Source organism: Microplitis mediator, chromosome 6 (genome assembly GCF_029852145.1).
Source record: "Microplitis mediator isolate UGA2020A chromosome 6, iyMicMedi2.1, whole genome shotgun sequence".
NCBI classification, from domain to species: Eukaryota; Metazoa; Arthropoda; class Insecta; order Hymenoptera; family Braconidae; genus Microplitis; species Microplitis mediator.
The window spans coordinates 14,801,381-14,816,170 of record NC_079974.1 but is presented as its reverse complement, the minus strand read 5'-3'; the positions used below and the strand labels follow the sequence as shown (position 1 = coordinate 14,816,170).

Sequence of the window (14,790 nt, the reverse complement as noted above, 5' to 3'; positions counted from 1 at the left end):
ATTCGTAAGTGTGTAATTTATTATCAAACGTAAAAATAGTTATGCAAACAAATCTCATAAGCATAATAATATTAAAATCAATAAGAATAAAGATTTTCACAATCACACAACTCCATAAAACTCAACTGAACAATTGACACTTGCTAAATAAAATAGATGCTTCTTGAATGAATTCCCACGGAGTACTGATCAGAAAAATAACCAAACAAATCCGAACATTTAGAACGAAAGATTATTTTGTTTAAACACCGTTGTAAAAAATTACTCAAAGACAAACAAAAATTATTGTCAAAAAATTATAAATAGCTGTATTTCAATGAAATTTTATTAAATGGGTGTAAAGACTGTTATCAATTTTTGAAACTTTAATGATTTTCTAGAAGTGTTGTTCCTCAAAGTAAATATCAGTTTAAATTTCACAAATTTTATTATGCTGGCACGAGAAATTTTGCATTACTGATAAAGTAGAATTTCTACTGATCGTATAATGAAACTTATCAACTGACAAAACTAAAACTTTTAAAATTTTAAGAATTTTTATTATGCTAGCTTTAGAATTTTCAATTGAATCAATGTTCGAGAATTTATACCCCGTAAATTATAACAAAATTGAAGTAAATATAAATATCATGACAAAATCCGTAAATTTTGTTATTCTATTGTGGCAATTATTATTTTTAGTTCTTATTAATTCTTGAGTGATCAAAAATTATAAAATTTATATAATATAAAACAAAAAAAACATTTTTTTGTAGAAAAAATTTTACACAGAAGTTTAAAATGTAACGAATTTATTTCGAATTTAATACTATTTGAAATAAATATTTTTATGCTGAATATAATTTTTGATACAAAATTATAAAAAATTTACAAATCCATAATTAAAGAACTATAATATATAGCACATAATAATTTTTATTTACTTTTCAATTAATAGCAAACGTTTATCAAAACTTTACTCTCAATTTATAAAAGTTCAAGATTTATTTTGATACTACTTTCATAGCATAACATATTTTATATTTGTTGGTTATTAAAAATCAAAGACTTCAAAAATCATTATGCTACTCTATAATTTTTTTTGCGTACCTCCCTGATTAAAAAAAGTGATTTAAAACGATTTGCAATGTTAAATGCCCATAAGAAAAGGGATTCAAAAGTATTCAAGGTATTCAAAAGCATTAAAAAGTATTTAAAATTTTTTATTTCGAATCGTTTTAAATCGCTTTTTTTAATCAGAGCTGTTACTTTCTACTAATTTTTCATAAAAATTATCATAATTTATGATTTTCTAAACAGATCTAGTAGAAATCGAAAATCAGACAGTATTTTTTCGTTTATATTGAGCTTCATTTCTCTCCGTGTATAGAAACATTTTTGTGTGAAAAAAATAATTGGAAATAAAAAACCGTTCATAAAGCATCCATAGCACTTTTGCGCTTGAAGTGTGCAAAAAATTAAATAATAAATTGAATAGATTCCAATTTTTACTTATGGTTACATCTGTCAGATTAAAGACTTCAATTTTTACCGTATGATAAGATTTCACATACGATCCGATGGACGGAAACAATTTATAAATGAAGCAAAATATAATAAAAAAAAAAAACTGGAAAAAAAGCAGACACGTCATATAATTTTACGCGAAGTAACAGCATTTTGGAAATCACTGAAAAATTCAGTATCGTTTTTTCATATTCTTTCATTTTTGTGACCAGTGTATTTAAAATCCATAATTATTTTAATGCAACTACTTTACAATTTTATGATAACAGGGGTTCGTACTTCTCTCTCTATTACACTCAAGTCCACGAACAGTACTATCTTTGTTGCACTTGTGCAGTAAATGGAAACTTTGGCCGAGTTTCTCTCTTAAACAAACGAATATTGTCAAACAATTTAAGCGCACTTCGCTAAATTAGACAGTAGTGCATCAACCCTGGCGGTCCTGAATCACGGTGTATTACGGTGAATCACCGGGAATCACCGTGAACGCTCACCGTGATTTACCGTGAGAGTTCACCGTGATGTTGCGGTGAATCACTGTTATTGTATAAAAAAAAAGGCAATACATTATGAAACCTCGATGGGGCAGCAGAATTTTACAAAAGTTCACCGTGAATCACGGTAAATCTCCATAGTTCGATTATAGAACATCACCGTGGATAGACGTGAATCACCGTGATTTTACTCCGAATCACCGTGAAAGTTCACCGTGATATCACGCACACATTCACGGTATTTTACGGTGATTCACCGTAATTTCACGGTAATTCACGGTGATTCACGGTGAATCTCCGTGAATCGCGTTGAATTACCGTAAATTACCGTGAATCACCGTAATTTCACCCTAGTAGCGTGATTCACCGTAATTCACCCTATATCACGGTGAATCAGGACCGCCAGGGAATGTTCGGTCTGTATTTTGTATTTAGAGATTTTGTTTTCGAAAATATCTGATAACTCCTGTTATATTAAATTATAGTAAAAAAAAAAAAAAAAAATGACCTGCCGAAACCCGGGATTGAACCGGGGACATTTAGATCTTCAGTCTAACGCTCTCCCAACTGAGCTATTTCGGCGCCAATACGGTTATGAAATTTATTTACTGTAATAAACTTTTTTTTTTGACGAGATGAATAATCTTAAAAACTGTAAATTTCGATAGACCAATACTTCTTATTAATTAATATTTAGCTGGTAACAATGCATTTTCTGTTCTAAGCTGGCATAAAATTTTATTTTTTTTTCATACACTATGGCCTTAGCTGAACCAGCGTGTATTCGACGTCCGCAGTATATACAGATTATATATTTTTTTAACTTCGTTGTGGGTCCTTTATAAATACAAGATTTTAAAACATCTTCAATATGTATCAAAATTCTGATGATTGACTTTTGTTGTTTTATTACAGAGCTAACATCTTAAATAAAATTTATTCAATCAATTGCATACCTTAAATTGGAATACATTGTTTCATTTATTTCGTAATGTCTGTTAATTTTTTTTTTCTATCATAGCCTAGATAACTATTCTAATGTTGTACCAAACAAAAAAAAATAAATGAAATAAAAAACCTTTGTTTAAAGCTTGCGTGTTTACTTTTCAATTTTTTAAATAGACAATTCTAAATGATCTACGTGCTGTCATCTAGCGATATTGTTACATTTTTAATTTTCTATTTCCAGTGAACGATGGAAACGACATCTGACGACTGCACTTTATCATGCTCAATGGGCTTGCAGGCAAACCGTCAAAAGTATAAATTTCAGAAGTATACCAACCTTAGAAAATCACAGTTTCGAACGTAAAAAATAAAGATTGCTCCCTGATAGAGGTAACTTTTTACTAGATAAAAAAAAATCGGTAATGTTCTTTCTTACCTTTTTAGAAAGTAAGCAAATTTATAGATAAAAATGTCTACAATTTGACAGTAAAAAAATACTTTACAATTTTTCAAGTCAAATTAACAATAAATTGACATAAAACTTGCCTGAAAATTAAAAACTTTTTTCTAGTCAACTTTGAAGTGAATTTGCATTCTAATTCTGGTAGTAAATTTACGTCAAATTGAATAGCGAGTTGCATACAAATTGTAGTAAAAAACGGAAAAGTCCGAAGTTGACGGAAATTTGCCGAAAAATTCAAGGAAGCTTTTGAAAAATAAACTTTTGCTAAAGCAAACTGTGCTATTACCCTGATAGCCACCTTATCCACAAGTTAACTTCAAGCTACTGCCGTATTTTAAAGCCAACTTAAGAATGGGCCGCACCTAACGAAATTTCGAATTTAAGAATTCTAATGAAGACGAACTTCTTCGGAAGATTTTCATCATTTGAGTCCCATAAATATTCAAAAAGTAATTAGAATTCTTAAATTCGAAATTTCGTTATATAGGTACGTCGGAGCCTTAAAGAAAAGTGTTGGAGACAAGCAGTTACCCTTAAGTTGACAGTAAATTATCTGTAACTTGAATTCAATTTGACTCCAAGTGTTACTGTCAATCGATGACGTTAAGTTGGTTGAAAGTTTTACTTCAAATTGATGGCATGTTTTTCTGTCAAATTACATTCAGATGACGGCAGTTGATTTGCATCAACTTGCACGCAAGTATTATACGTGATGTCCCATCGCGATTCACCTGCCTGATCGAAATGACCTCTCGCGGAATTAAGAAATAAACCCTACGCGGGCTATTAAAATATAATTATATATATAGATATTTGAAATAAATCGTGGGAAAATTTAGGGTTTTTCGGGACTTGAAAGAACAAAACTTCTGGTCCATCTGGTCACTCGAGGCTCGCCTAGAATAAAATTATAAATGCTTGTAATATTGTTAAAGTAAGGAAATTATGTCTGAAACTTTCTAAGCATGTTGTTCGCTAGAATTAAGAGAAAGTTGTGTAGACGTTTGAGTTAGTTATTTATAAACATTTTGTGTATTTCGAATTCAAGTAGTTTTTATAGAGATTTAAGTACCCTATCATAAATCTTAAGTAGGAAATTCCTTGAAACCTTTAAATAAAAAATCGGTCTATCGGTTGACCCTGCGGGCCAGCCCCGAAACTTCCCGCGTATGCCATTGTTTTCGAAAAAAACCGTTTTTTAGCATTTATTTCTCCCACGATATCTCACGAACGAATTAACCGATTGTGATGGCTAAAGCGGCAATTGACGCGTTTTATCAAATTCTAGAGCTGATTCGATTTTGAAGTCAATTATTCAAGTCGTTTCTGAGAAATCACTAAAAAACTAAAAAAAAAAATTTTTTTTTAGTTTCGTAATTCGCCAATATTTTCGAGTCTACATGACCAAATGATCTGAAATTTTTAGGAAAGTTAATGGCCAACAAGCTCTTTCGATTGCCACCTTAAACATCCAAATCGATTCATTAGTATACATACACTCGGACATCATTCTGAAAATAGTCAGAACAGCTTCCTAGGACCTCAAAACGTCGACATCTGATGAAAACTCGATTTTCGAAAATCGGGGTGAAAACAATAACTTCCCGAATTTTTGAAAATTTACAATTTTCTTAGCGGGAAGTTAAAAACTTGAAGAATGGAAGATAAGCCGGTTAGAGACCGCAATAAAACTCGAGCGGTCCAAGCATCGGGTAACGCAGCAGCTGTTGAGAAAGTCGACCAAGCGGCGAGCAGAAGATTCAACCTCGAGGGGCAGAAGTAGTGACTGTGACGTCATGAGGCCCCGACTACGTCCCCACAGCCAGCCAATAAGGGAAACTTACCCTGCCATGGTCCCCAAGGGCAACGCCTCTTCAAAACTTAGAGTTGGAATAATCTTAAGATGAATTTTGTAAGGCAAAATAAGCCAGAAGCTCGAGTGCGAATGTCGCATCTTGTACTAAGCTAAAATATATTTTCCACTTTAATTGTTCAGATAAAAAAGTAAACTTTATTTTTCATTGAAAAATCTTTTCCCAATTTACAATCGGTATACCAAAGCTGAGTATTTAAATACTCCCGGGCGAAATAACCCCATACAGATAATTCACATTATAGTAAATTAATTAATCAACCTCCCAATAGGTGGAGGACATAACATATCTAGCCGAGGCTTGCCAGAAACTTGTCGTTAAGTTAGCCGTAAATGTTTCACTGCAGAACTTGCTAAGCAATTATGTTCAGAGTGTGACTATCAGGGAAATTGAGCAAATATTAACCGTAAATCTTTGTTTCCAACTTTAGCCGTCAAATTGTCTGCAAATTCAGGCAGCAAATTTCAGGCAATTTCAATGTCAAATTACTGTCAATTTCAAGCTAAAGTGGATTAGGGTTATTACTAGAATTACCTGGGAATTTACATGTACGGACGTCATTAAAAATTAATGGTGTAGTGTGTTTAAACCATCGGAATATTGGCTCCGTGCGCTTACGTATACTACTATAGAAGTCAATGTGTTTGTGTATACGTATTATCCTCCAGAAGTTCCGATCCTCCTGGTTGGTGGCGCTGTCATTATGCATCTATACGTCTACACTGATGATTTAATAGTATTAGTATTTTCGTGCACGGAGCCAATATATATATACGATATAGATATTTGTCACAATTTCATGTTTGAATTTTTTTTATGAGTATTGAATTTATTATAAATAAATTTGAAATTTCTTCACAATTAAAATATACTATTAATCATCACTATTGAATTGTTTTTAAATTCATGTAATTACGAGTGTTCTGTTCATTAAAGTTTTAATTTTGTAAATTATTTTATAAAACTGATTGCTATTTGAAATATAAATATTTTTAAATTTAGTTTTAATTAATTAAATAAACCGAAGAAAAAAATTTCATCTCCATTTTTGAAGCTCACACAATATTATTCTAATTTTTAAATAAAATGAACAACTCAAATGACACAATTTGGTAATTTTTAACTATTTCATGTAGAAATCAAAATTCTAACTTTCTATTTGTTCTAAAAATGAAATAAAAAGTTTTTAATAAAACTTTATTTATAAATATTTTATGAAAAAAAATACATTCCTAAAATCACAAAAAATTTCAATTATTAAGGAAAAAATAATTAATTAATTAATCAACCTGTTGAATGATCGTTGATTTAGGATGTTTGAAAAATTTTACGATTTGACTTTTTTTCTATTCAAAATTTGTCATTCGAAAAATGGTAATTTCTAAGTTGCGAAATCGCGACACAAAGCCATATTTACATTTATCACATTCATTCGGTTTTTAACGTTCTTAGTTCTTATGGTTCTTATTCAAAAACATTCAAAACTCAAACATAACCTACTATAAATCGTAAGTTAATAAGAACCAATGTAAAAGTATTTAAATACTATCTTTAAAAATTAATAAATAAGAATGGCAATGGCTGGTGTACCTGCTGAAGTTGAAGCTGAACAAATTAAATCTGTAAGTATATTTTAAAAACAAATATCATTTACTTACTTTCTGTTTTATAAATAATTTTTTTTTTTTCCAATAAGTTTAAAGATTTCCTTACATCGTACAATAAATTATCAGAAGTTTGTTTCATTGATTGTATATCTGATTTTACTTCACGAGATATTAAAGAAAAAGAAGAAAAATGTGCTTTAAATTGTATGGAGAAATATTTAAAAATGAATCAACGAGTATCTCAGAGATTTCAAGAGTACCAAATGATTATGAATGAAAATGCAATGGCTAATGTTAAAAAACTTGGGTAAATGTTGTTCATTATAAGTATGTTCATGTATAATTAGATTTTATTGAATAAATATTAATAACACTTTAATTTGTTATATTTATTTCATTTATTCAGTTTAGAAACTGTACATCATTGTTAAAAAGTTTAATTTATATCATAAGACTAATATCATTTTTAAAAAATTATGTTAATTTACAGGTAAAAGAAGATTCTAAAAATCAATAATTACCTCAACTCGTGATATGTAACTAGTTTATTAAGAGACCTATTCATTATTTTAAGTATTGATAATATTTTTTTTTTAAGTTAATGAAAGAATGTAAAAATATAATTTTACAATACTTCAATGACTTGAATAATTTTGAAATTGCAACAACCGAGACACTTAAACTGAAACGTTTAATTAAGGTGCTTATTTGAATTAAGTCAACACTTCATATAAAAAAAAAAAATAAAATTTTAATAATAAAAAAAATCGCTGGATTTAGTATGAATCAAAATATTTAAAAAAGAAACTAAATGAGACATAATTTTTTGAATGTATGATACTGGGACTTTAATTATGTCAACAGTTAATATTTATCACTTGTATTTTAGAAGTGAATTTATTTCTAGCATTTGTAATTCCAATTCTAAAAACTTTCACGATCAATCCCTAAGCAGCCTAAATTATATGACAAACATGAAGAATTTATCGATTGGAATGCAATTAGACAACTGGTCAATAAAAATGACATCAAAGATCCATGATATTAATTAATTAATAATTTGATTTTTGAATGAATAAAAAAATTGAAAATATTAAAAAAAAAAGGTAAGTTATTGGTTTCGGTCCGATTTTCGAAAATCGATTTTCTACCAAATCTTGACGTTTTGAGATTCTAAGAAGCTATTCTGCCTAATTTCGAGATGATGTATGTGTGTATGCACGTACGTATGCATGTATGTAAATATTCTGTAACTTTTGAACGGATGAACCGATTTGGCTTTTTGATGTCGCGTTCGAAGCGGCTCATTAATTCCAACACTTTTTGAGAAATTGAGTATAATCGGTAAGGTACGTTCAGAGATATTTCAAAAATAAAATTTTTTCAAAATTGTTTTTTTTTTTTTATAACTTGTAATGTACTTGATGGATCAATTCCCAAATCTAATCAGCTCTAAAACTTTATAAGCCGCTTCGAATGCTGCCTCAACTATCAAAATCGGTAAATACGTTCAAGAGAAACAGCTGTCAAAAGAATTGCGAAAAAGTGTTTTTTTTTTTCTAATAAAATCTAAATAGATGAACTAATTGACGACGGTGTTTTTTTGAACGTTAATGATTGAAAAGCTGCGTCGAATGTCACCTTGAACGTCAAAATCAATTCATTATTTTAAAAGATATTGGTGATTAACAATAAGAAAAATAACAATTTACATCATTTATTCTGAATAACTCATAATATTAGTTATCAAATGTTTTAAAATTAATGTTAGAAGTCAAAAAACTGCGTCAAATGCTTTTTGAACGTCAAAATCGGATCATTATTTCTGAAAATATTGTTGATATAAATAAAAACAAAAAACAATTTACTCCAATATTTGTTTTTGTTATAGTTTATTACTTGAATTTTCGCAATGGAATGTGCAGCATTTCTATTTTTGAGCTTGAAGAGCTCAAAAACGTATTGACAATAATGTTTTCGAGCTCCACAAGGTATAATTAAAAAAAAATTTTTTTCTTTAACTCTACAATAACCCAGTTACTTGATGTGATTGTCGTTTTTTTTTTTTTTAAATCATGTTCCATTTAATATGTGACAAATTTTGAACATGCACATAGCGCAATTTTTTACAAAGAATCTGTTTTAGATGAGATTTCTCTTTTTTTTTGTAAAATAATTTGTATAACTATTACAAATTTTTTTGCACCAAAATTCAGAAATTCATATTTAAAAAAAAAAAAGCAATAAAAATATATAGTTTTGAAAGCTTCGGAATTTCTGAAAATCAGTACAAGGTATTATAAAAGAAAAAAAAAATTTGAGCCAAAAATTTCATGTTAATCATCAATTTTGACTATTTTCAGTCAAATTGCAAAGGGTTGGATTCAAAAGTGGTCGATTTGGCATGGAATGACCCATATAGTATCTATGTTACTCAAGGAAATGTGTGGGATCTAACGATGGCCAATGACTAGAAATCATAGTACGAGCCATAGGTGGAAACCGATCGTGAGCACTAAAATACAGGGCATAGATCATCTGCCGTAATTAGAAATAATTTGTAAATATCTTGACGTAATAATTAAATTAAGATAGACAGCAAGTAACTTTCAGTCAACGAATAATTGATATATGTGAAAAATTATCAAACAAGTTTAATTAAAAGTAATTAAAAGTATTTACTCATTTTCACTGAGTAACTTAGGTTGACAAAATTTTTTTATGAGTTATTTTAATGAATATTGGCTGTTATTATTTAGCAATATACAAATAAAATTTTCTTTCAAATAAATATATAAATAAAAATTGATTCTATTGATTAATTCGAAATCATTTACAATTAGTTATTTTAATGTAAAAAAATTATTATTCAATCGATTTTTTACGAATAAAAATGAAAATTTTTCAACTATAAATCATATTTTATTCTCTTAGGACCCCAATAAGTTGTTGATTCTGTGAGAATCTGAATTGATTCAATTTGGTGATGGCAAAATTGTTGGATTAGGATCATTTGTACATGATGCTTGAATTTCATGATTTGATTTTCTTAATTCAAAATTTGGTGAATGTGGTGGAGTTCTTCTCAGTCTTTTATAATCAGAAAATCTTTTGAAAGAAACTTGATCAACACAAATTGCTTGAGTTGTATGTCGAGTTTTATACAAAATAGGACAATTTAAATCACCTTTCAAATTAAGACTATAAAGATTTGCCAGCCTTCGTAATTTTTCTCGCTCTGGTTGATGCATTGGATGTAATTTAAGTTCACTTTGAGAAGGATCTTGAAGAAACCTTGATACTTTTTCATTAGCTGAAGTTATGATAGAATAACCAGGCTTATTATCAACATGACGTCGTCCAGCACGAATTTCACGCCCACTCAAACCATCTCGAATCCATTGAATTCTTTGACGGTAATTCCTCTTAGCTTCATCTGTTAAATGTTCAAAATTTCTTTGAAGCATAGATTGGAAAGCTGGATTAGATGGTGCCTTATCATCAGTACAATCTTCATCCCATAAATTTGAATCACCAAACCAATCTGATTGCTCATCATCACCTTCTCTATCTTCATCATTTGTAATTATTCCGGCTTCTGAATCACTCGATGAAATACTTGAGCTTGAAATTCTTGAACAATCCATTGCATCTTCACTTTGACTTTTAGCACGATTTTTAGATTTTGAATTACGTGATTGTTTTGGTGAAAGCATCTCACAATCAATTGATCTTTCACGGCATGATCTTTTACGTTTACCACACCAAATAGTACCATATTTATTTTCACAGCTATTACGAAAAACACGTTTTTTTTTGCCAACAGAATGTGCTATAAATGTAATAGCTGTTTGTGATGTTGATGGATTTGAATCAGAATCAATAGCCATTCGTTTGAATTTCCTTTTTCTTTTTGTATTAGTTCTCGGTACAAAATTCTCATTTACTGAATCACTTTCAATGTTACTTATATTGTTAAGATTTGAAAATCGTGCGAATCTTTTAGTTTTGTTAGTATCATCGCTATCAGATTGGTATTTTGATACTGATGAAGCTTTTGGAATACGAGCACCGTAGGCAGAAGATGAGCTATCATCTGAGTGTTTGTTCGTATTCAGAGATGCTAAAAAAAAATTTTTCTTCTTAATACTGCTATCAATTTTTACATGTAAACAATTTTTTACAAATATTACTGTACGGCTTATTAATAATAAGAATATCGAGAAAAATAAAACTTCAATTAAATAAGTGCAAATTAATGTCCTTTTAAATTCAATTTGTTATGTAATCTATCAATAACACGAACATTTTAATAAGAAAATGATTAGGCATTATTATTCAGACTGTCTGCAGAATAAATTATTAAAATACCTAATTAAAAGTTGAAATCTCGACGAGACCCATATATAACATACTGAAAGTATTCTTGAGAAATTTTTACATTTTAGTTTAATTAAATAAAATATGAGTCCTTACACTTACGGATATTTCCCGTAGATCGTGCTCGCCTTCTCAAACCCCAACGTCGTCTAATGTTTGATGTGTTACTGCTTTCTTCTAGTGCTAATGTCAAATCATGCACCAATGCCTCCATTTTAACTCTCAAATCCACTGGAACAGCTTTCAAAACACGCTCCATCGGAAGTTTACTATCTTATCTAAAATTTTAAATTTAATTCATCAATAACAATTAAAATATATCATTAACGACGTATAAATTATTAAATATATATATACATATATATATATTAGGGTGATCCAAAAAATAACAAATTTTTGTTTTCTCGGAAACAGGTTCAAAAGTTTCATTTAGATAGAAGAAGACACCTGTGAAAATGAGAGCTCTTAATATTAACATTAAGAGGTTCCTCATCGCACTTTTCTATTTTCCATAAGAATAACATGAAACAAATTTTTTTTACGTCTTCTGATTATTATAAGTAGCTAACGATGCGTCATAGGAATAATTGGCAGGCATGTTTTTGTAGGTAATTGAATGCTCTGCAAAAAAAGTTTCTTATCATTTTTTGATAAATAAAAAAAAATAGTCTTGTGATCGATTTTAAGAGCTTGATATTAAAATGAAAATAACTAGAAAACAATGCGGGATTCGAAAAAACTTTATTGGAAATAACTTCTAGGGAATGAAATTGTCTACAAAAAAGGTTTCATGATATTTTGTAATAGGTCTGATGGTTTCGCCGGAAAAGTAAAAAGATCTCAAAATTTAATATGAATTTGACTTCAACCTTAAATAACTTTTGAACAAATAGATTTATCAAAAAATGATAAGAAACTTTTTTTGCAGAACACTCAATTACCTACAAAAATATGCCTGCCAATTATTCCTATGACGCATCGTTAGCTACTAATTGAGTGTTCTGCAAAAAAAGTTTCTTATCATTTTTTGATAAATCTATTTGTTCAAAAGTTATTTAAGGTTGAAGTCAAATTCATATTAAATTTTGAGATCTTTTTACTTTTCCGGCGAAACCATCAGACCTATTACAAAATATCATGAAACCTTTTTTGTAGACAATTTCATTCCCTAGAAGTTATTTCCAATAAAGTTTTTTCGAATCCCGCATTGTTTTCTAGTTATTTTCATTTTAATATCAAGCTCTTAAAATCGATCACAAGACTATTTTTTTTTATTTATCAAAAAATGATAAGAAACTTTTTTTGCAGAGCATTCAATTACCTACAAAAACATGCCTGCCAATTATTCCTATGACGCATCGTTAGCTACTTATAATAATCAGAAGACGCAAAAAAAATTTTTTCCATGTTATTCTTATGGAAAATAGAAAAGTGCGATTAGGAACCTCTTGATGTTAATATTAAGAGCTCTTATTTTCACAGGCGTCTTTTTTTATCTAAATCAAACTTTTGAACCTGTTTCTGAGAAAAAAAAAAATTTGTTATTTTTTGGATCACCCTAATATATATATATATATATATATATATATATATATATATATATATATATATATATGTAATGCCTATATATATATTCACAATAAAACACGATTTATTCTTTTGTCATGACAGATATATATAATTGCATATCTAGCGAACAAACTTTCAATAAATTTATAAATTACATAATTATACTATTGATTTAGGGGAAATAAAATTGATTCATTGGACACATAAATTACACAAACACTTGGATACATATAATATATAAAAATAATAAAACTGTGCATTATCGTAGTTTAATTGACAATAACTTTTCAGTGGCATTTAAATTTTTAAAGTTCTTCATTTAAAATTCTATATTGTGGTAATAGTAATAATAATTACGTGACTTTAAAAATATAAATAAATCACAATTTTAATGAATCAACTGGATCAACTGCCAGATGGGTTAAGTGAACTGCAATCATTTTATCCATCGTTTGCGATCTATATATATATATATATATATATATATATATATATATATATATATATATATACATATAATGTAAATTTTTATGTATGTTACACGTACAAAGAGCACTTATTTCTCTAGTCACTCTGGCTTAAAATATAGTCGGTCTAAAGTTACACTTTTGAGCTAAATTTAAAATATTATATGATTAAAACAAGTGTTGTTAACATTTTTATAGTTGATAACAGAAAAAATAATCTTGTTCATTTCATTTGTTTTTTTTTTTTTTTTAATAATGGAGAGGGGATTACCTCTGTCAAGACTAGTAAACTTGCGCCCTGATAGCCACTATGACTGCAAGTTGACGTCAAACGGAAGTTTCAACTTGCCATAAGTCTACAGCTGTATTTGGACGTCAAAATCACTAGAAAGTTTAGGGCAAGCTGACTACAATATGTTACGGTTAGAGATGTACATCTCGGGTGCCATCTTTTTGTCCTAACAGCAAGTTCTTTCGAGTTGAAAAGTATTTCGATTGAATATTATTCCCGGTATAGTTACAGTCAGAACAAGTGATTCATACCGTCCATGGTTACAAGCGTACCAACAGAAAACTCTATGCAAGAAATTTCTATGCTCAGATATCTCTCTGTAGTAAATTTCTGAGTCGGCATAATTATAATTAAGAACAATTATATTACAAGATATTTCGATGTCAAAATTATTCGATGCTGAATATTTCTATGCAGGACATTTCTGTGCAAGATATCTCTATGTAAGATATCTGTGTGCAGGAGATCTCCATGCAAGACATCTCTATGCAGGACATTTGTATGTAGGACAAATATATGTAAAACTATGGCTTCAAGAGTAATATAAATATACAAAAATACAATTATTCATTAACGCTGTAAAAGAATTTTCTAAACTCATATACTTCAAAAATTTTAGTTTCAATCGTATAGTTATATTTTCATACATTTAGTAAATAAACAATGTTTTTATTAATTATATTATGAAATTATAATATATATTATAAGGTAATATTATGAGGTAATAAAACGAATTTTAGGGATGTTCGAATCGAATCGAATATAACTATTCAATTCGAATTTCCGAATTATTTGAATATTTAAGAATTATCCGAAAATTTTTGTACGCGTTGTAACTTTTTAAATTACTCGATTGACAACAAGACAATTTTGATCAACTTTCAAATATTCAATTTTATATGGGGGAGCTGAGTTTTTAAAGTAATCTAAAATAATTTTTTTGTATGTTCGTGTCTGAGCTCTATTTACCTTTGACCAAATTTGATTTATGGGAATAACTATTACAGTTTTAAGTCGCTGAAAAAAAAATTTTGGAATTATTCGTAAATTTTCTAACATTTCAAGAATTTACGAATAATTCGTTCTAAAGATATCGTATACGACAAAAATTAATTTCTTTCAGCTAAATGTATTTTTATTTTCGTTGAACATTGAAATAAACATTTTTTGACTTCGAAGAGCTCAAAAAT

The 14,790-nt window shown here is 28.8% G+C and overlaps 2 protein-coding genes, 1 long non-coding RNA gene and 1 other non-coding gene across 13 annotated transcripts in view; 2 read left to right on the top strand and 2 right to left on the bottom strand.

The window, feature by feature from the left end:
- The window catches only part of LOC130669577 (uncharacterized), a 76,171-nt gene extending 69,973 nt beyond the window's left edge, over nt 1–6,198 (top strand). Inside the window, exons 2-3 of the long non-coding RNA XR_008990219.1 lie at nt 3,190–3,338; nt 4,838–6,198. This is a non-coding gene — a long non-coding RNA (uncharacterized LOC130669577). The remainder of the gene's footprint in view (nt 1–3,189; nt 3,339–4,837) is intronic.
- Trnaf-gaa (transfer RNA phenylalanine (anticodon GAA)) lies at nt 2,510–2,582 on the bottom strand. The gene has a single exon. It is a non-coding gene; the product is annotated as a tRNA-Phe (tRNA).
- A 354-nt stretch (nt 6,199–6,552) lies between the features above and the next one.
- On the top strand, nt 6,553–7,959 carry LOC130669576 (mitochondrial import inner membrane translocase subunit Tim9-like). Of its 2 annotated transcripts, none has more exons than XM_057472559.1 (3): nt 6,553–6,907; nt 6,982–7,199; nt 7,800–7,959. In XM_057472559.1, exons 1-3 carry the CDS (start codon nt 6,857–6,859, stop codon nt 7,942–7,944), a joined length of 414 nt encoding a protein of 137 aa, XP_057328542.1. In that variant the 5' UTR covers nt 6,553–6,856; the 3' UTR covers nt 7,945–7,959. The 2 variants fall into 2 exon arrangements, with proteins under 2 accessions (XP_057328542.1, XP_057328543.1); XM_057472560.1 differs by lacking the exon at nt 7,800–7,959 and adding an exon at nt 7,383–7,517 and having other exon boundaries at nt 6,577–6,907.
- On the bottom strand, nt 7,442–13,602 carry LOC130669574 (G patch domain-containing protein 2-like). 9 transcript variants are annotated; one of them, XM_057472554.1, is made up of 3 exons: nt 13,580–13,602; nt 11,369–11,550; nt 7,442–11,015 (listed from the first exon to the last, which is right to left on the bottom strand). In XM_057472554.1, exons 2-3 carry the CDS (start codon nt 11,529–11,531, stop codon nt 9,868–9,870), a joined length of 1,311 nt encoding a protein of 436 aa, XP_057328537.1. In that variant the 5' UTR covers nt 11,532–11,550; nt 13,580–13,602; the 3' UTR covers nt 7,442–9,867. The 9 variants fall into 9 exon arrangements, with proteins under 9 accessions (XP_057328537.1, XP_057328535.1, XP_057328539.1 ...); XM_057472552.1 differs by lacking the exon at nt 13,580–13,602 and adding an exon at nt 13,199–13,298; XM_057472556.1 differs by lacking the exon at nt 13,580–13,602 and adding an exon at nt 13,226–13,247.
- Nucleotides 13,603–14,790: the final 1,188 nt, after the last annotated feature.